Source organism: Thermobia domestica, chromosome 16 (genome assembly GCF_964235325.1).
Source record: "Thermobia domestica chromosome 16, izTheDome1.hap1.1, whole genome shotgun sequence".
NCBI classification, from domain to species: Eukaryota; Metazoa; Arthropoda; class Insecta; order Zygentoma; family Lepismatidae; genus Thermobia; species Thermobia domestica.
The window spans coordinates 142,701,504-142,724,777 of NC_137469.1; the positions used below are offsets into that span (position 1 = coordinate 142,701,504).

The 23,274-nt window shown below is 36.4% G+C and overlaps 1 protein-coding gene across 1 annotated transcript in view; it reads left to right on the forward strand.

The window, feature by feature from the left end:
- The window catches only part of LOC145672642 (adenylate cyclase type 10-like), a 387,700-nt gene that overhangs the window by 265,171 nt on the left and 99,255 nt on the right, over window positions 1–23,274 (forward strand). Inside the window, exons 15-16 of the mRNA XM_081741804.1 lie at window positions 6,511–6,595; window positions 12,307–12,447. Coding sequence (XP_081597930.1) covers window positions 6,511–6,595; window positions 12,307–12,447 — 226 coding nt within the window. The remainder of the gene's footprint in view (window positions 1–6,510; window positions 6,596–12,306; window positions 12,448–23,274) is intronic.

Below are 23,274 nucleotides of genomic sequence, written 5' to 3' on the forward strand. Positions count from 1 at the left end.
ACTTTCCCGCACGACTCTGCTGCGGGCCCGCAGCGGGCGAAAATTGAGTTGCGGGGACTGCTGGCTCGCAGCGAGTCCGCACAGGTGTTGCGGGTCGGAAAACCATTGCTGGCAATGAGGCAAGCCACACGTGCAGACTTTCCCGCGCCCGCAGAAATGGAAAGCGAAGAACTGAATGAAGAACTATTCATTAACGAAATACAAAAGTATCACGAGATATGAAATTTAAAGTGCGAAATGTATAGAGATAGAAATAATAATAATAATAATAATAATAATAATAATAATAATAATAATAATAATAATAATAATAATAATAATAAAAACGAGATGCATGGAATAAGGTGTGTGAAACCTTATGTGAGAAATTTAATGTAAAAACAGAAGAAGAAAAAAACAGCATTGGTATGTATGTATTATTATTACTTTTCAATGTAAAAATCTAATATTCATGTAATATTTACACTTGATTTTCGTCGAGCGTCCCTTTCCAGCAGCGAGGCTATGAATACTTTTTTGTAATAACAATAAACAAATACGCTTGGAGAACAAGCCTTTATTGTTAATACAGTTTCTTTGATAAGATTTCTTGCAACTCACTCCGGAATGAACCGACTGTTTATAACGTACGTTGCATTATACTTTAGGTCAAGGTCACGTATTATATAGCCTCTGTGCTCAAAAAGGACGCTGAAGTCCAAAACAACCATCAACATAATTGCAGAACAGAAAACAAAGAAAAAACATCGTTTTTCGGCTGACGATTGTTGTTTTTATTTGTTAATGTACTATTTTTTTTTTAAATAGAGTTAACACGAAAATTGTTGAACATCAGGGCACTCATGTGGTTAAAAAATAAAAAGCATGCTCAATATGTAACAGAAATATTTGTGTTTCTCGTACAATTCATAATATTGTGCACGTCGTTACTATTCTAGAGGTAACAACTGAATGTTTTCTTACATAAAGAACAACCTAAACAAAGTTATCTTGCCATAGAACTCTACCTCTGTCGCTTACAAAATAATCAACCCATCTGTTTCTGCTTCCGTTTGCTGCATTGCCTCCTTGTGGTGTGCTACACGTATTGGGGATTTCCTCAAAACCTTCTATCGTTAAATGTCACAATTATAAAAATGATTCCTTTTTCTCGCCTTAGACATGGATTATTCGGAAACACTAAATCCATTATTTTTATTTAAGAGTTTACATTAAGAATTTCACATCTCCAATCTAAGCGAGTCCTCATATTGAACGCTTTCTCAATATATAACGGGAAATGTCAGTACTATAGTAATGAAATGAAATCCTTGAGTTTTACGTCGCACGATTATACCGGGTAGGCTAAAGGAAATGATGATGATAAATTAATGAAATGGTGCAATGAATAAAGTGGAAGGAAACGGGAGAACCCCGAGAAAACTCACGTACAATGGTGCTTCTCGCACCACAAAGCCCACTTGACGCAAGCTGGGATCGAACCAGAGGTGGACACTCTATCACTGAGCCACCGGACCCCACTACTATAGAAATCCCCCATCTCCCCTTCAAGAGAAAATTTTCAAAGACACTGAAACCTGTGCTCCATTACTTTTATTATGAGTTTACATGGCGAATTTTATATCTCTAATTGAAACAAATTCTCACATTCGGTAATTTTTGAATAAATAAAGGGAAATTTTACTATTATTGAAACGCCTCCTCTTGAGCGGGATATTCGGGAAGTCTAAAAAAATGTCTAATTTTTAATTTAAAACCACCAACTATGTCAAAAAATCGAAATTAGTCACGCAATTGTTAAACTATGCCAGTGGCCGCTAATAACATTTGAAAATGTCAATGAATAGGTCTCCGAATGTTTAACTTTCTGTGCTCTTACAAATGATAATTAGTTAACATAATTAACTTACCTTAATGTAACAGCCAGAGCTTCTCCGTGGCTAAGCGGTTAGCGAACACGCCTTTGGCGTGGGAGGCGCGGGTTCAATTCCCGTCGGGACCTCATATGGTTCGGATTCCACGTTAATCAGTAGGACCACGTCTCATATAGCCTCGCTGCTGAACGGAACGTTAAACTCAAAATCAACTCATTAATGTAACAGTCAACATTTCAATTGGTGGTATCGCTAGTCTCATGAAAGCATCTTCTGCTTTAATTTTATCACTTATTTTCTATAAGAGTTCATCACATGAAGTGATGCTCATGCGAAAATAATTAAAGAACTTTTCTTCGTCATTGCGCAAGTCGATAAACATGGAAGAAAATTCACCTTTAAGCAGTCGTGAGCAGTCGTGATACGGATGAACCCAGTATCGTCTCTGTTTCTTCCTTAGGAGTTTACTGGCTAAGTGTACAAAAACAGCACGTTTTCTTCTTTCAGTTTCCATCTTTATTCAACTGCAGCTGAAAATAAAATGAGCTCTTTTCTATCTCTATGTGAAGTGGTTGGGCTGAGACGCCCGCACGAGTCTGCTGCGGGCCCGCAGCAGACTTTTCTGCACGTCTGAACTGGTTGCTCTGTGACGCCCGCACGAGTCTGCTGCGAGTCTGTTGCGGGCCCGCAACAGACTTTTCTGCACGTCTGAACCGAGCCTTAGACAGACACACAAACCGACAAAATGAGTAAAAAGAAATCGTTCTTCAACAGCACGTTATAACAATTTAACATTTTATACAGGGGACTCGAAGGTGATTTGAATTAAACAAGAAACTAGCATGTATCTGGCACCATGACATCTTACAAATCTATGTTAAAATAAACTAAACTGCAATCTCTGAAAAGACGGAGAGGTCGCCGTCTTCTGAGAGGTTCTAAAGGCTAGTATTTATCTGGCTCTTTAAACGCTAAGAGCTCGTACTTCTACGCTTCTATAGGTTGATGCAAGGAATATGGATCTAACACAGGGATAATGTTCACGATTCCGCTAGATGGTCAACGATCTGTCTTTGTGAATAAGGATCTATCTACTTTCATCTTAAAAAAGGAATAAATTATAGGAATTTTTAAGTTAGAAAAAGACCTAAACTTAATGTACATGAAATTCTAATGGGTAGACATTGTCTCCCCTGTCTTCTCTCAAGCCTCGCCACTGTTTCTCACCTCTAAAATTCAATGAATTTCAGCAACTTTTTTCAGAAATAAGGCATAATTTACCAATGATGCTATTCTAACACTGGCAATCGAAAAGTAAAATTAATGACGTCATGATAGGAGAATTGCATGTGAACAGAAAGAATTATTTTCTTTCTACATTATGAAATTAAAGTTAGGTTTGCAAATATCGACATATTTTATGTTGGTTTATGACAAGAGCAATGTAAGATTTCATGGTAATTATGACTCATCTCTCACCTTTCCTCCACTCCCTTCCCAACACACATGTGTATTAAGTTGTTGAACACCTTTTGAAGACATGTTTTTACCATGTATGCTGAACATAAGGTCATGATACTTTTTCAGAAGTATCTTGAATTTCTGGGATGTATCTTGAATTTTATGGGAATATATGATTTAATAATCAAACGAACGCAAAGCATCATAAATGGGAACCAGTTCGCAAAATGGTGAAACAATGTTAAAAATGTTTAAGAGCATACTTTCTGTTGGATAATGCTTTCACGAGTATATAGAGACATACTGCAAAGAAAATTATCCCAGCGTCACACCAATATCTTATAGTCGCTATTGACAATTCTTGAAAGTTGGTGTCCCCGGTTATCATGCATCCAAGGAAAGTAATGCTTATTTTCTACATCGAAGCAATGCAAGATAGGAAAATTAACAATACACGTATGTTTGAACACATTCCTAATTTACTTGTTGGTGTTCGAGTACTTCCTAAAAGATTACTATGGGCAAACGGCATGACGTCACGCGTTCCCCTACTTTTTCAGATCCACTTCCACGCCTGTTTGAATGCCATAGTCAAGTGGAAACCATGTATTATTCTAATGGAACTAAAATGTATGTTGTAATTTATGCTGCAATTTCAAACATGGGAAATTCATAATTTCTGGGAAAGTATAACCATTGAAATAACTACAATAAACCTTAACATATTCAAGAGAATTCAAAGCAAAATAACGGAACATTTAGAGGAAGTGTACTGATAAGAATTAGCTGAGTCGAGTGGAAAACGAATGAGTTCGTGTTAGAAATGATGGCGGAGAAAAAAACAATTTTAGATATTATTAAGAAGAGGAAGAGAAAGTACTTGGGGCATTGGGTAAGAAAGAATTGTATCATGAGAGACGTGCTAGATGGTATGGTGGCAGGAAAGAAAGGGATGGGGGCGAAAGAGACTAGAATTAATGGACGATATCAAAACAGAAAAATCGTACGTGAGGACGAAAAGGTTAGCGTGGAGCACCCAGCTTCTGAGTTGCAGCAAGTAACCTGCCAAGAATGGCAGAATACGTATGATGATGATGATGACTAATAATGATGGCGGGTGGTGGATCTTGGTGGATCGAGGTGGGTGGTGAATCGGAGTGGGTCATAGTGAGTGGTGGGTCTAAGTGACTCACGGTGGGTGGTGGGTTATTTGTTCGTGGGTTACAAAGGGTGGTGTGCCAGTAGGTCATGAGTCAACTTTTCATTGACCAACGCCATCTCTGGTCCTACACATTCCTCATAAGACAAATGATCATATACCATGCTCAGTACAACATTTACAAATGCATGACATTCGTATATAACATATCTCCAACTAGCATGTTTGGTGTGAGAGACGTGTAACGATTTGTGGTGGAAGCTTATGTGGTTCGGATCCCATGTTAAGCTATATAATGTCTCATACAGTTTCACTAATGAAAGGAATGCTAAACTCCAAATCAGCCAACTGATCAAACTCGTATTTGTAAATTATTATAGGTTTGCATAAGAGCTCAAAAATCTAATTATTCCCAACTTTCAATGCCTAGTGCTCATAATACACATCTCGTTTATAACGGCACTGTTCCAGAAATATATATATATCTTGAAACCTTGATGTCCTTATAAATAAGTTTGACTGTAATTATAACCTGAATCTCCCCCGCAACCAGTACGATTTCTTAAGGGGAAGGAATGAATGCTGAAGGGCAATGACAAAGACATGAAGGAACACAGTAAACTGTTTTATTTATTTATTTCTGGCATCTGTATCCAAGCGTAGTTCCTGTTTCAAATGATATGTTGTACCGACAAGTAATACGGTACACCAATCCAATACTACAAAGATCCACCATTAACTGTAAATATTAAAAAATATAGAATTCAATTTATTTTATGTGTTATGTGGTATGTTTGGCGTATGTAGCAAAAAGCACAATATTTTCTGCAAAAAAAGTAAAGTATGCTTTATTGAATTTAATTTGGTATATATAGGGTTGCCATATTACCCGATCTTAGCGGGTACCACCCGATTTTCAGGTCCTACGTTCGTTGCCCGTTTAATCATCTCTTAATCACGAAAACCCACCCACTTTTTTGGATTGGAGAGAAATCTAAGACGACTTGGTTGATAAAGTGTTGTTATATTCAACATAAACCGCTACATTTCTCTGTTAATCTCAATCGTGATTGAGTTAAGTTTAGATTCAAGCCCAGGCTGAACAAATCTATATTTTTACCTAGTCTATGTGTTCACCTAGTCTTTATATATTCAGAAACGATTGCAAATTGAATTACGGTGTCCTTAGCATTTAGGTTAGATTTATTATTAATATTTTTTTCCTTTAAAATATTTATGCTGTATTTCATATATTGTGAAACCGTGGTTAATTTATATGTTAGTTCGATTTCAAGTAGCAAAAATCCTTTAAAATGATTAGAAATTTTATGAGATGAACCAGACTCCTAAATATATATTTTCTTTCTTATGAAAACAATTCGAAATTATTTTGTGTTCCTTGAGAAAAAGCCGTATGAGCAACATGTCATTCGCTTGCTTTTTTCTTTCTTTTCTTTTCTTTCTTTTCTTTCTTTTTTTTAAATTTTACCTTACAGATATCTTACTGTAATACTTATTTTACTTACTTTACAATTCAAGACTCAGAGTTGTTGAACTTAATAAAACATTAAAGACAAAATCTAAATTTGTTTTACTTTAATTTCTTTAGAAAAGTCCATTGGAAGGGTCACTTAACAAAGAAATCACTAAAAAGGAAAAAAAATGGTCCGAAGGATCCCAGGTCACTATTTGTAATACACAAGTTCACATCAGTACTTACGGTTTAGAATCCCTCGCTTTTCTTAGTTTAAAATATGGCAAACCTAGGTATATACAATTGCAAGATATCATACCTAGGTTTCAGTCAGTTTGAAAATTCTTTTCGACGCTCTGTGTTACAAGAAGCAAAAAGTAATTTAGGGCATGGGGTGGCTGCACGCGCTAGTCCCTTCTAGACTACGGGCTTGAGAATATCTGAAATTAAAAAGGTACTTGCATGTCAATTGGGAATAAATTATGTAAATGTAATGTAATGTTGTGTAATGTAATATAGTATATTTACATTTCTTGTTGCAGGAGTCTACACCAACAACTGTGAAAGTTGCTATTTTTTCGAGCACCTATGATATTTCAAGTGCCAGCTTGTCAAGTAAATATGATGGTAAGTTAAAATTTAAATGTAAGGGAAAATCATAAACTAACCGAACGTTTAGGCAAATAGCCAACTCACTTAGCAATGTTACCCTAGTATGACAACTTTGGAACGACATTTCTTTAAGTTTCTTATTAGTGTCGATTTAAACCAGTTTGATGCAATTTGTATCTGGGTAAGAATCAGAGGTGGAAATGGAATTCCAGAACTAAGAGGAAGGACTGTCATTAATAGATACAGTTTCATTAGGTTCCGTCATAAGGGCACAAGCACAGGAGATCGGTGACACATGCAAACTTTCATGGTTGATCAATTAAAGTGTCAGCGTTAGGATGTAGAATAAGTAGCACCGGTGATCAAACAAAATCAAGAACACCGATTACTCCAGTACAATATCTGAAATATCCTTTAATATAACTACGTTGAATATGAGACATAAGTTCCATTTATGAAATCTCAACATGAAGATGTAGAGCAGGAGTCGAAAAGCGGGCTAAATATATTCCAAATCTTCTTTTTATTCGCCCTGTGTGTTTCATTTTGGTGTTAGGTAGCACCTACCTCAGTACCGTGCCATGAAAAATCAGCGCTCGGGGCGAAAGTATACGACGGCACCCACGTACATATGAGTGAGGCCAACAGATCAACCGTGAAGTGTAAGAAAATTTTTTAAATTATATTCTGCTTTTCCTTAATTTTGAGCACTTTTTATTACATTTTCCTTACATTTTATATATATCTTTTCTTTTTAACTGCCGAATTTTGTGCCCCATTACTTCGACGCCCTGGGCCGTCGTTCCACTCACCCTCCGTTCCTCCCGGGCACAGCACTGACCTACCTGTAAATTATTTACAATGTGACACTATTAATTTCTTCTTACTTTGCAGAACGGACTTCTTTCCGTGTGTAGGTGGGGAATTATCCTCTTGCTATTCAGACGTTTAAAAAAAACTGAAATAACAAGTCATTCATCGAAATTTCGTACAACTATTTCACATTTAGAGTACACCAAAACCATTTTAACTTTGATTCATTCCGTTTTGTGACATTCAACGACTTTGTTGGGAACTGGATCCTCATTGTAAGAGGGGAAAACAACAAATAAAACTAAAAGTTCTCTGAGTGTCCATATCTTCGTGTCATTCTATACATTTTTTCCTGCATTCATTCTTGATATTTTACTTAGCAGATGCCGTACTCTCGAGTCTCCCTTGATTTTCATCCCTGGTAAGTGTGCAAAGAAACAAAAAAAAAAAAAAACATACATGTATATATAGTCGTACAAAACTGTTGAACGCCATGTTACATAGCCCACAACAGTGCATTTGAGGAAGTTTTTGTTCTGTATCTGGTAGCCATCCAATCCTAGCAGCTTTTTCTTATTGTTTTTTCTCCTGTTCTGTCAAAAAAACGACATTCCTCAAAACAAGTACGCGATTTGCTCATTTTTAGATCCTTGGTTAAATTAACCTAAACCTTTCTTCCTTTATCTGAAGCATGGTTGACAGTTTCTGCATGCTTACATGACTATCAGCTCTCACTAGTGTACAAGATTTCTTCATATTTTTCTTATTATTTGATGTTCAAGAGAAGTCTCGCTTTGAACCTCCTACGCATTTTTGCTACCATATTTGAAAAGGTTGTATCTTTGATACATTTGAGTTCTTGATAATGGCGGATCACCAAATCTTCAACATTTCACTAAAAGAATTATTGCATTTGTTACAAAACTTCATAGTAAAATGTTTGATTTCGATGCGTGAGTTTCATATGACAACCTCACACTATATGCGTCTGTCACACGTTTACCCTACATCAAACAGGGTGAACCATCAAATCGGTTTAATCAGGCACTAATAGGAAGCTTAGAATAGGTCCTGTCAGTGTTGTCTCACTACGGTAATATTTTTCAAGGAGTTGGCTGTTTCTGTAAGAGTTCGGTTACTTTATAGGCGTAGCCCTACCTTATATATATATAAATATATATATATATATATATATATATATATATATATATATATATATATATATATATATATATATATATATACTAGATGAGCACAAAGTCTGTGCTGTAGAAAATATCTGTGGCATCCCCCACTTTCTAAAAAGTTACAATGGGCAAAAATAGGCACGGGCACGGCGTGACGTCATGTGCCCCTACCTTTCAGATCCACTTTTACTCATTATTCCTCAATAATTGAAGAAATATTTGTTTTGTGTTGGGGAAAGCCATTTTGCCCACCCTGCATACCAAGAGAAGAGAGAGGAGTACTTATACGGGTACTACTTGTGATTTCGTTCCCACCTTTTGTTGAGTATTGAAACATACAGAATGGGAACATACAAAGAAACATTCATCCAGTTTTAGCTATAAATTTACGAGTGCTCCATATAATGTCCACTAGTCACACCGCATTATTAGTATCATTGTACTTTCATCCTTTACAAAATCTGCAAATGTAGGATAAAACCTTTGTCCTTTATGTTGCATTTTTGTAGTCGAGTATACAGGCTGTAACAAACTTCATGTTACATTGATTGAGAGAAAATTCAATACATGGAAACAAAGAAAAATCCATACGACACATTGTGGAATCCGATGACATGGACGAGACATGCATGAAGTGGACCGAAATCCAATAAATGGCGAATGATGGATGTGCGGAACATATCGACCTGATATGGTCAGTGACGCTAGTATAGAAGGCAAGAATCATTTGTCCTCCTCTTAAAACTTTTATTCCCATATTGAACAAGATTGCAAATGCCATCAGTGTGTCAAGTCCTATCACAACGCAGTGTTGGCCTCGAGAGAAACGCCACCGATTCCATTGGGCGGACAGTATGTTAAACATACGCCAAGACACAGTTTACGTGACACCACTATTTACGCATAATACGAAGGAAGATTTTAACTTCTAAAATAGATATTTTAACGGGTTCTCAAAATGGCCTCCATGAATGTCCGTGCACTTACTATATCTGCACAGCAAGTTCCGATACACCCAGTCCCACATATCAGGCAATTCTTTACCTTGTCAGTGAGTATGTATGAGTTCTTGAAGAACTAGTAGACATGAAATTAGTGTCGCATTCACTACATGCTTGAGATGATTTCGCAATATGAGATGCAACGGAATGGAATCAAGTGACCGCAGTGGCTATGCTGAAAGGTCACCACAACCAATCCGTATTTTGTGAAATATACAATTCAGTGGGGCAGGTACCATGCTTGGAAAGTGCACAAAAAGTTCCATGGTGTTTTTGAACCACGTGTGTGTGCGTAAACAGCGGAACATCCTCTAGTGAAGTGAGTAACTAGTCTAATAGCAATTGTAAATAAGTAGGCACATTGAAGTGAGGTAGATAGGAATGTAAGTGTAGTACATGATCATTGATTATGCCAACTCAGATATTATTAGCGAACCGTCATTAGTAGCCATGGGCTCTAAGTTATTGGGATTCTCTTTAGCCTATTTATGTGGCTGTTACGGATATTAGACATAACTCCTCGAGTGAGTAACGCAACATTGGTGAAAAATACCAGCCGACGAAAGCAATAGTCTTCCATACAGCGTTGCAGAAATCTTGCACCAAAAAAGTCACTGTAAGGTGTAAAATAGCCTAGTCCTATATTTTGCATCTTCTGTAGATAGTACAGGTGAAGCCGCTGCTCGTAGAGCCAGATCTTACGTGAACTGCACCTGTGAAGTCCACGACACGTCCTTGTGGCACCGTAGTTGCTCCTGTTTATTGTAAAGCTATCGGTTTCCTACAGATGAACTTGAATTCTCGGAAACATGGTTGAGCTGTCTGACAACGACTCGTAAAGAGTTCTGCATATAAGCAACAAGCAGCTTATGAACATTGCATGAACTTTCACCATAAATCAGAAGCATATTTGTATACTCGCTAAACGTATATTCCTCCATATTGTCTAAGTCAACTGCAATGACAGCGTGTGTGAAGTATCGCCGAGAACTTCACACGGCACATCCAAAAGGAGAGCCAATCGCAACACAAAGCATTGTATTTGTCAATGTTTCTTGCATGGCACATTACCTATTGAACGATGTGTATTGAGTTTGCGGAATAATGTATGCGGTCAATGCAAATGTACTCAGGGAATCCAGATGAGAGAAATACCAAGAGAGGGTGATTGAGCGCGAGCTTTCTTCCTGAGTTGCGAAAGCAACAAGACCAGTAGTCGGGCTGGTCTGCTAGAAAGGGCTGGTCTGCAAAATGAAACCAGTGCCTATGAGGTAATACTGCCTCACGGAAGATTACTTATGTCTTGCTCCTCCCCTTTCAAACTTACAGAAGCGGACGAGGAAGTTGTTCTCTTATCACAATAGAAAATCCAAAGGAAGTTACACGAGCGTTTAACAGGTTTGATTTTGAGGGAAATAAGAGATTATTCTGTCGGCTTCTTTTGTTTTATTTCTACTAGCTTCATCTCATAAGTAAGAGTTGTGCGAATAACAAGGACTTATCAGAGAGAAGACGTACGTTTCATCATTGTCGAATTTTCTGCGGGAGAAAACACTATAGTCGCACTTAAGATGGCGTAACTGAAACGTGGCAAAGTGTAATAATGTCCCTAGCTTCACCAAGTAAAATCGACACATAGCAAGGTAATATCGTAATGTCGGGGGTGTGATAATGTTGCTCACTGCTACCTTGCATTGTTGGAGATTTCTGACATTTTAGGATACTTTAAGTTACACTAACGCCCCTCCAGATTAAAATGCTGATGGAAACATTACGGAGTATTTGAAAGATGTAGCAAGGACTTATCCAGGGAATGTGTTGGAAGTGTCATCCTAGCATTCATCTCCTGGGACTTACCAGTGAGGAGGCACGCACGAAAACCCAGTCGGACAGGCAAATTGTAAGATTTGAACATATGGCCTCCCGACATGGATGCTTTTCGACAGTACTCCAGCATATGTTAAAGTATCATAAGCTATGGTAATCTAAAGAATGCAAATCACCAACCTGGAGAGGACCAGCTTTGTCTTGTACATACGTTGTTGCTGATCCATTGGCATCAATGACACTTATCAGGAGGACAAGACAGCTTTTGATAAGAAAGTATGCCTTGATGGCGTTTCCAATCTCCTCCAGTAAACTGTGTTGCACGTAGCGATATAAGTGTCATGTAGGAGAATGCAGCTTGCCTTCTTTAGGAGCACTACTGATCACATCCAGTCGTTATGTGCTGCAATCCATAATTCTCCGTTTATCAGCATTTTCTCCACCTGTTGCACGTCACTGTCTGCATTAGGTACACAGACCCCTGACTAATGTACTCGCTTTGTGAAATTACTTCCGCCGCGTCTCTAGCACCATGCTTCTTCCCCATTAAATCATTCAGGTATTACCTTCTGAAAACTGTTTGGGACTGCTTCTTGTCCCACGTCTTGTTTGTTTTCCACAATGCAATATTCAGGTCATTTTCCAACTTTTGTCACTGCTTGTAACTCAGCCATGACTTTAAATTTCACTGTGTATCAGATGCAATTTTTTCTTTGTTTTCATGGTAGAATATTCCTCCAAGCGTTGTAGCATTATTCGGTTACTAATTGTATATTCAGTTTATCGTCCATCCTTTAAATTACGTAATTCATTCGCTGAACCCAGTTTGGGAGCCTCAGTCGCAGCTTTTACGTTGCTTGTCATCATTGTACAGAAATTCTTTTTTTTGTAATTTCAGAAAGGATATTAACGACGTACGACCAGTTGGACCCATATGAACAACTGCTATTGAAGTGTGGCTCTGTACTTGGAGACGTATTTACTAGAAGTATGCTGGTGGCAATCATGCACAATCCTTGTCCAAAGTCTACAGTGTTAGGTAGGTGGACATACCGTATATTTGGATGTGAAATACTCTAGGATATAGGGTAGCTCAAATAGGTTAGTCAAGTTGATTGTCATAAGATCAAGTATAAATAGTGGGTTTCCAGTTATCTCTTGCAGGAAGCCTTAATATCCAGTATGAGTCTGCTCGCACAACCTGTTGAAACTACGATAGCCTTCTGTGTGTCTTGTTACAACCTTCTGACGCAAATTTACACTAACCAATCACAATGCACATAAATGTCTTAAACATATAAAGTATTTCCGTGACTACGGACGAACTCAGAGTGATGATAGACGATGACGAAAGGTACAATTTGAGAATAGGAACAGTGCCCGGAAGTGTGTTGTTTCGGAGATACAGGCCACCTAAAGTTTGTTGCAACGGAGAAAAATGTCCATAACCTGACAACCAAATGTCGGATTAATTTCTCGTCAGATGCATTATTATTCGTTATATGTATTATTCGTTCACTCGGAGAAAGAGTTTTCCTTTTGCTTACGCATATCTGCTCAGAATAGTAAATCTACTATTTTCAACACCGCTCGACTATGCAATTGACCTTCTCTTCCCTCCCTATCTTGCCCAGCACATGAACCATGTACAAGCTTTTAACACAAATGAATAGAACGTCAAGAAATGAAGACTCTTTTAAGATACAAATGTTTTTTAAGAATGTTTAAAGACATGTTCTGCCTAAGAAGATTACCTGCCTGAAGGTGCTACTCAAGCTCAAGTGCGAAGGGAGGAAAGAATATCTTTTGTTTTTTTTAATTATATTTAATACACGCTCTTTTCTTCTTGCATTAGATAGATAGATAGATAGATAGATAGATAGATAGATAGATAGATAGATAGATAGATAGATAGATAGATAGATAGATAGAGAAATTATTCTTAAATTTATTATGTAACGATCCAAATCTTGCGTATCTGTGAATATTTCATTTACGATATTACTTGAAAAGTTTCACACATTCGTAATGTAAGTGACCAGTGTTCCCAACGAAATCGACTTGAAAATACATGGGTCCATGGTAATTCGAAGCAAATGCTTTATGTGAGCATCCTCTTAGGTTTCACTCCCTGTAGGTAATTAGTAAGTTCGTTCATTCGAATTTTAGGGTCCTTTTTCACATTCCAACTTGTATAATCCTGTACTTCATTTACCAATAATAATAATAATAATAATAATAATAATAATAATAATAATAATAATAATAATAATAATAATAATAATAATAATAATAATAATAATAATAATAATAATAATAAAATTCACCCTCGAATTATATAGTCTACCAAATGACTTTCAACTGAGTGATATGTAGTTAGCATATCGATCTCTCGACACGATTGTTATTGGATTTCTAGGCTAATCCGATTGTATTTAGTTGTCATTTGTATGGTCCCCATATTAACCGAAATGCTATTGTTACTGAGCTTCTAGGCCTACCAGATATCTTTTAGTTGAGTGACGTGTTGTCACCACATTATTTATTTATTTATTTATTGAACAAATTCCCGGATACAGCGTAATTGTACCATTTTACACAGGGAAATGTTAACTACCTGGAAAAAACAAAAGGATAAAAGGAATAAAAAATAAAGAACAACAATTAACATCAATAATATCAACAAAGAGTGCACAAGTAATATTATTCGGCCAGCATGTGTTTTATTGCTCTATCAAACACGGGACAGCTCGAAAAAATGTCCAGATTATTACAATAGTTCGGTAATCAGTGAAAATGAGACCTCTGTATAATTGTCAACCTAGGGCATGCAAGATGGAATAGGTGGGTATTCGGGGTTTTGCGGGAAGGGACATGTAAGGATAGTTGTTGGATTAGGGTTCCTGATCTTAGGTTCTAATTAATTAAGATCAGAAACCCTAATTCAACAACTATCCTTACGTGTCCTTGGTCCTACCAGACTCTTATATAAGGTAACCAACGAAGTTCTGTCGCTTTTTCACCCACCACCTTTGAACATCGATATGTCACCTAAGACTATCTGGAAGATCAAATATAGTCTACATTACCATCAACGACCATCTGGTAACGTTCTGGAAGGCCAGGGATTCCGTCGCGGTAGAACCTGGTGGGCCGTGAAGCGAGGAAGACATCGAGTGAATTTTGCAACTCTACTAGGATTTTGAATTGGCGTCCTCTAAGGTAATTGTCCAAGGAATGGAACAGGTGATAATCGGACGGTGCAGTGTCCGGGCAGTAAGTCGGATACAATAGTGTTTTTCATCCAAGGATTGGAATGGTGTTCCGGTCATCCTATCCACGCTCTCCTGTAACAGGATTACCCCTTCGCGATTCAGAAGTGCTGGCTCCAGAATTTTGAGTTTTTCTTGAACACGGCTAAACTGTTGGCCGTACATAGTTGCATTGATGCTCTGACCAGCTGGTAGCAGTTCCCGTTGCACAATGCCGCGAGCAGTCCACCAAACACACAGGAGGATCTTCTGATGCAGTGCTAGTTTCGCCTGTTTTGGAACTGATTCATAGGATGCTAACCAATCATGACGGCGCCGTGGAGCTACGTACAGGACCTACTTCTCATCACATGTCAACACCGTGTACAGAAATGACTCGTTCTTCAGACAAGCCAGCAAAGAAACACAGATGTTTGCTCGCGTTGCCTTCTGGCGCGAAGTCTAATCATGTGGGATCCATCGACCAAACTTTTAGTGTTTCGCAAGTTGATAGAGGTGCTGCCGAATGGTTTCTCCACTCACACTGAATTGTAGTCCCAGTTCGTCACACCTCTAGCCACTTCTCCTCAATTGCTGCCTGAAGATCTTCATTTTGTACGTGTTGTTCTTCCGGCATGTAGTGCGTCTTCGAGTGTTTCGTCACCGTCCTTAAACTTAATAAACCACCACTGCACTGTCCGCGTATTCACGACACTGTCATCAAAGGCGTGGAATATGTTCCGCCCCGCTTGAGCGGCGTTTGACTCCAGTTTGAGCTCGTACAGCATAAAGGCCCTTATGACACTTTGTGGAGGTCCCATGTTCACTCTCTCCTCACGCAAGTTCACGTTGTAACTGAACTGCAACTACCAGGTACTATGTTGGATATACATACACCAACAACTCATCTTCGCCTTATCTCCATTAGCATTCAACTCACGGTGTGACGACCAATTGAACACAGACCACGACAAAAAGTGACAACGTTCTTGGTTACTTTTATAGCTAAGGGATATGTTGTCAGCATATGAACCCCAACGCGATTGTTACTGGGGTTTGTAGGTATAAGAAACAAGTTTTAGTTGAGCAATGTATAGTCACTACATCGATGTCCAACATGGTTGTTACTGGATTTCTACGTCTACGAGAATAGTTTTAGTTAAGTGAAGTGTAGTCAGCCTATTGATCCTAAGGTGTTAGTTTGCTTCCAAAGCCTATCAGATTGGTTTCAGTTGAGCGATGTATGATCAGCAAATTGGCCCAAATGCGGTTCTTACTGGATTTTTAAGCCAACCAGACGGCTTACAATTGAATAATTTGTGGTCAGCCCATTGATTACAACGTGTTTGTTGCTATTCTTTCCAGGCATAAGTAGAGGTCCCGACGGATAGCTGGATTTGACCTTTGACCTTAGGCCCGACGTGGAAAAGCACCCTGCTGGCCTAAAGCGGCCTGAACTAGTATGTTAGGATGCATTCACTCTCTTCGACGGCTACCGTATCTATAAACAAGATAAAACATTAAGTTTTCCTCTTCTTCTCGTGAATTTGATTGTTGCTAGGTATATGTGAGCGTCGACCTATATTGCGCCCGTCTTCCTCCTTCGAACGGCTATCATGGGAACAGGTTTTGGTACCAGACTGTATGAAATTTGTTCTCTGATCGAATTTGAATTAGTTGCTATGGCAAATATCGTATTTCATGATTTTCTTTTGAAAACGCGGGGGCTGCAGGTGCCCCCATAGACATTGAATTGGCCTTAGGTTCTACCTGAAAAGCTGTTGCAGCAGCAGTAGCATCGAAGTTTAGCCTTGGTCTTATTCCCCTGAGACACCTGTATAAACAAGATGAAACATGTCTTATTGGTCGTTGCTATGTGCAATGGTCATTTCCCAGGCTTTGAGTGAATAGCTGAGGACCACGTGATGAAAAGTAGCGAATGAAAGGACGATGACGTCGGAGACGGAACGTGGAGCGTACACGTATTTGGTTTGTGTAGATCATTTCATTATCAGCTGTTGCGAAGGAAGAAACGTCAAATTAAAGATGGAAATGTCAATGAATTTATTAGATAAGATTAATATGCTATCATTCGTACCCTTTACAAAAATGAGAGATTTAGAGACTGGCGTACCATTTCGTATTGTAAACGTTGAGATAATTACAACGATATATGGCAAGAAAGCATGTGTAATATTTGAGTGAGGCGAAAACGTGATTTTACCTGGACGCTGTACTGAAAAATTAGAAGCAGATAATGATGCATTATTAACGTATTTACAAAGGGGAAATGTATTTTTAACATATAAAGGAATGTATATTAATTTATCTGGACGTAACATGCACGATCTTTAATTTACTGAATTGGTATCTTCATCGTAAGTGTATGAGGGCATTATAAATAAGATGAAACATGAATTGTGCTCTTCGTCCTCCCCTTCATGCATACACAGACACCTGTTTGCATAGTGCCGTATTTCTGTGCTGATCAGCTACTGGAGTAACATCTCTTTGAGTGCCTGTGCATCAACTATGGCTACTAAGAAAGAGTACTTGTTAAATGTTGAATATGATCATAATTCATTGCAAACCAAATTATTTTGTATTGGACTGGATAGTGATACATTTGATTCGTATTGGTAAAGGACTTGTGTTTGAAGTAAAGTTAAATTTGTCAGAGTGGGAGAAACTTGTACATTTGACCCCGTTTGTTTCGGACTATTAAAATTCTCAAGTGGACTATTAAAATTTATAAAATTTCTTGGACGAAAAAAACGAACTGGTTGTGCGAAAAATAATGGGCGACAAATTAGTGATGTCAGAGAAGAAAGAAGCACTTCATTCTCCTCGAAACACTGTGCAGTTAAATTCAAGTGATTGGCTTTATTTCTTGGAAATATTACCGTGTATTGAACATGCTGTGAAAAACAGTAAAACTTGCAGTGTTGTGTTACGTAGATATTTTATTTGTGTACAGATACTATTATCAATCATGTAAAATCTCAATGTCTTACATGTAGAGGACTTGCCGGAATTAATACATGTGTGATGAACAAAGTAGTATTAATGGATTGAACATCAGTTTTTCAAGTGTATCTCTTGATAACAACAGTGGTGTAAACATTTTGCAAAGAAAAACTCATAGATTCAATTACGGCTGATTTATTTGATAGTGTACAAACACAACCATGGTGGGGGAAACCGATACTTAACCTTCGGAGGGTATCGACGAAATGGACTTCTATTCATAAAGAAGAAAATCGATTTGTTTTTCATTTATACTGAACAGTGTAGTAATAAATTTGAAAATAAAAAATATGGTGAAAGTGAAATATTTTATTTACAAAAAGTCTGGTTTGCGTTCGTTTCATACACTTCAATATGATAGGATTGCTTTTATTAGTGTACTAATGTTTTTTATGAGAAGAAAATCCTATAATATTCTTCCTTCTATACTATAAATATTATGAACAATAATAAATTCACATACTTGAAATTTTTGATAAACAAAAGAAAAAAGTTTGTTTTTGAATTCATTATTATTATTTACTAATATGATTACATCATTGACTTAAAAAAATCAGTTGTGGATTCTTTTTTAAATAATACGAAATTCTTTAATTCAATAAGTTTAAAAAGGGCACAAAATTTGTTTTATGATATATTTATGCAATTATATAATTGATCAAAAACATATTTATTAAGAAATGGAAGAAAATCATAAAAACCTTTTTCAAAGACATAAAGAACAATGCAAATTATAAATTGACGATGATAATTATATTTACACAAGACAAAATTATGGTAAGTGTACTACATCTTTAAAAAAACGTTTTTAACAGTTTCTTCATGTCAACTGCGTGAATTTTTAAAAAGGCCCCTTTTACACACATACAGTATAATAATAGTCTTTAAATGTCCAAAACTTTTATATTGATGATGACTCCAAACTAATTTTCATGTTGATGATGACGATAGTGATCGTGAAACGTAGCTAGAAGACATACTGTACAATGATGCTGCCCATACACACGCTGACGATCTTTTATTCTCTGAAAGGAAAAAAATTGACAAACAATTTAAAATTATTTTATTTATAATCATGCACAAATAAAATATATATACAAAACAAACCAAGAAATGATAACATGTTTACAAAACAAGTTTTAACAAAGAAGAATAAATGACTGCCTGCAGTAATAGATAGAATTTAAGGTTTGTTATCTATAACAATAATGAACAAATAATGAAATAAGAATAAGTATACAAAACAAACGAAGACATAACAGTCATAATAATGAAGACATGACAGTATGTTCACAAAAGAAAGAAGAAGAAATGATTACTTGCACTAATAGATAGAATAATCGAAGATCATTTTTTCGGGTGTCGATAAGAAGGAACAATGAAAATCGTTTACGGACTTTCTTTTTGCTTTAAAATATAGGAATAGCTATGAATAATTTCCACATAGGGAAGATTTCACACTTTGAATTTGTTTATTATTAAATATATAAGAAAGTGAATTTCTACGTAGAAAAAATGAAATGAAATCTTTGAGTTTTACGTCCCACGGTTATGCCGGTTAAGCTAAAGGAGACGGTGATGATGAGAGATGAGTGAAATGGTGGAATGAAGAAAGTGGAAGGAAACGGGAGAACCCCGAGAAAACCCACGAGCACGGTGTTTGTCCTCTACAAGTTCACTTGGCGGGGGCTGGGATCGAACCCGGGACCCCAAGAACCAGATTTCTACGTAGAAATAGAATATGTTGCATTACATATGGAGGAAATCTAAATGTATCGAAGAAGTCGGCACGTCCATCAGTATTAATATATATATATATATATATATATATATATATATATATATATATATATGGATACCCAATGAGTACCGATTTTACCTGGCTATCATGGTTTTTATCTATTTATGATGATAGCTGGAAGTAGTGGAACATATATTGGTAATTCGTTAGTTGCAACTCTCATCATCACCGACTCCTTTAGCCTAACCGGCATAACGGTGGGACGTAAAAGTCAAAGATTTCATTTTTTTGTTTCTTCAGACTCTTGTGCTTTGTTATACAAACGTATGGCATTGACATGTTCTCTATAAAAAGCTTGAAGAGGATTCAATGTAGTTTTCTTTGTGTATGGGTGATTACTAACGTACTTCTTCAATATTTAATTTCCTGCCATTTTTTTAAATACACACCCCCATATTTTGAGAATAACGTCCCGTTCAGGAACGAGGTTATCCGAACCACATGATTTCTCACCGAGAATCCCACGCCAAAGGGAGTACGCTAACCGCTTAGCCACGAAGGATCTCCAAGTTACATGCACTAGCGATTGTAATATATTCAAGTAAGAGATTTACATTCTTTCCTGACTCAAATGTATTCATAAAGGAAATACATGCTTCGTGTAAAACTACGACATCATGTACACAGTACTTTATGAGTTCTTATATTTTAAAGGTGTTCGGTGTTCAATGTTCAGTATACCATTGCAATAATTTGAGTCTTTCGTCTACTTTCATGTTATCTACTCCATAATCCCTAGTGTCTGGAAGTGTACCTTCATACGTCTTGTTCTAACGTCCATTAAAAAGTGTGGAAAATACCCTTTGCAGGATTGGAAACCAAACGCACCAGTTATTTTACTTAAGGGCATAGGAAGAAAACTTAGTGAATCAATGGTTACGTTACCTACTTTAAGAGATAGAATTTACGCCCCATTCATGATCACTTCTGGAGTCCAATTCTACTTCTTAACCATGGGCTTTATAATGAAATCTGTATCATAACCTTTCGAATTATGTGCAATGGATTTTATTGTGTCAATATTTCGTAGTCGTTTTCGTAAATGTGTTAGAAAGTATTCTATTACATTTTCGCCATCAAATATATTTTCTCGTTTTCCGCAAACGATCTAAATATTTTTCATGTTATTATCTTCATAACAACGGTAACATGCATGCGGACTAAGCAAGACATTAGGTATATGCTCATATATGTTTGCGTCATCCTTCTCTATTTTGGTATGTTGTGTACATTCAATATCATACCATACAATCATAGCTTTCTTCTCCACGATAATCTTTTGATTAGCTTTTTTGATCTTTCGTTCACTTTCATGTAACATTGCGATTAGGTGTTACTATAGTATAGGAAATATTGCAATATGTTTCTCCACATACGTGCGATCCTTCTTCCACCACATAAATGTTCAAACACTGGGCACAACATTTCTTAATTGAACATAAAATCTTTCTATTTTTATAAGGAACTGACTTGTCATATTCACGGCATGACTGAAAATAAAATTCTCGAATACAGTCATTACATGTATTATGACCTTCTTTAAAATCAAATGGTGGCTTCTGATGACAACGGTAACAACAGCTGTACAATGTTTCAAATGTTCATGCTTTTTTCATATTTCTTATGGCAGCTTTAATAAAAACTGAAACTAAAATATGCTGTCAAGTTTTCAATGACATTGTAATGATTATCTATGAAAAGGAAATTTAAAGATCTCTCGTTATCGCTTGGTGGTGCTTCACTGCACTTCTGCTGAGAAATTTCTAGCTTCTCTGAACGATAACAAAAAACGGCGATGTCCTTCGCTTTCATTTGTGATTGTTATTCCTACGGAGCCCGTAGACTTGTTTCAATTGCCGTAAAAGGATTTTCATCTGCACACTCGGGGTCTAAAGGGATTGTTAGCATTCTACCCTCCATGTTGTATCTTTTGTACTGTCTTCTACTTTCTTCTATTATACGAAATCTATTGCCATCATAATTACGACTGTTATTTCCAAATCCCAAATCTTCATTTGTGTTTCGTTCTGCTTGAAATTCCTATAGCAATTCATCCATTCTTTCTTTTATTTCGTCTAAATCAACTTCTATTTCTTCATGTTCAGTATCAGCCTCTGTTAATATTACCACAAAAGGCAGATATATTTCTTCTTCCTCTTTTCCAGGATTTGGAAATAAATTGTTAAGCCAATTTTGTAATTCATTTTCGTAAACCTCTTTTTCTTCTGTATACTTCATTTCGTACGTATTCTTCATCTTCTTCTATGTCTTTAATAAAGTCTGCAATCTCTTTTAATAGTTCTTCGTACTCTTCTTGCTTTTAATTTTATTCCCCCTATTGTACGAGTATATAATTGAAAAAGACATTTTCCTATATGTATATATAAGTATTTTAACACAATAGATGGGTATGTAAAAGTATATATATATATATATATATATATATATATATATATATATATATATATATATATATATTTACATATGCTTAGAGATGCAAAAAAGCCGGCTTTTTTGAATCGATGGTTTTTTCACATAAAAAGCCGGCTTTTTTGAAAAAAACGAGAATTTTGGAAATTTTGGCTTTTTTCAATTTCATGATTTTTCTATCTAAATAGCTTTCTTATAGTATATTCTGTAGTTAGATAAGAATTCCATGACCTGAATGTGATATTTCGATCTGAAATTCACCATCAAGATGGATGCAGCACATGTTTTACGAATTAAAGCTAACATGAAAAATGTAGTATTTGAGGGTAATTTTAGAGGCTATTTAACTTTATTTTAACTTTTGAGTAATCGACATCTTTTTTCTTCTCTAGTTTGTCATCCGTGTTTCATTTCTAAGAGCTTTTAGTACTCTAGCTTCTAGCGCAAAAGTTAAACTTGCCCGTTTTTCTATTTATCCGTCAAAGCGTACGTTTTTCAATATATCCGTCAAACCGTACTTCCACATTTCTGTTATACTGTAGCTGTGAAGTGATTTAGCAATAATTTTCCGGACACAACCTTGAATACCAATTTATACAAATAATCAGTAGTGGATTTAGAAAAGTACTTTAGGAGGGGTTTTTCTGATTGTTTCGTTTCCTAAAAAGTCCTAATTTTATTTGGGAGGTGCTTGAAGTTTATGAGTACAGGCATAACTGATATTTCGTTTCGCTTACATGTTTAGCAATAATCTTCCGAATACAACTTTAAAAATCGTTTTATACTGAGAATCAGTGGCGGATTTAGAAAAGTATTTTGGGAAGGGTTTTTCTTACTAATGTTTAGTTTTTTTAAACATTCGTAATTTTTATTTGATGGAAGCTTAAAATTTATGAGTAAAGGCATAAATAATAGATATTTCGTTTGTTGCAGACATTCCGTAACTTTGGGGAACGGGTTTCAGTCCGAAAGACCTTAAGAATGTTATTCTTAACATTCTAGTAGAACTGGAAATGGTAGAAATGAGCATTTCCTATTTTAACACTCATTACTATAGAGCAAAAACGATAATAGATAACAAGAAGATGTTTCTGGCAATTAAAGAAACTTTTCAAGGATAACCTTCTTCACATTTAACAAGCTAGTAAATTCTGAAAGTAACAGAATTGAGCCATTTCCTGTTTCAACGTTGATCACTATAGAGCGATATATAGTAAGAAGCAGTTTTCGGCAATCAATAATGCGTTCCAGGAGTAACTTTCATCTTCGTACTTAACACCCTAGTAAAAAGGAAGTGTCGAAATCACCTATAACTTCCGGTTTCAATTTAATTAACATAGAGCATAAACTATAAGAT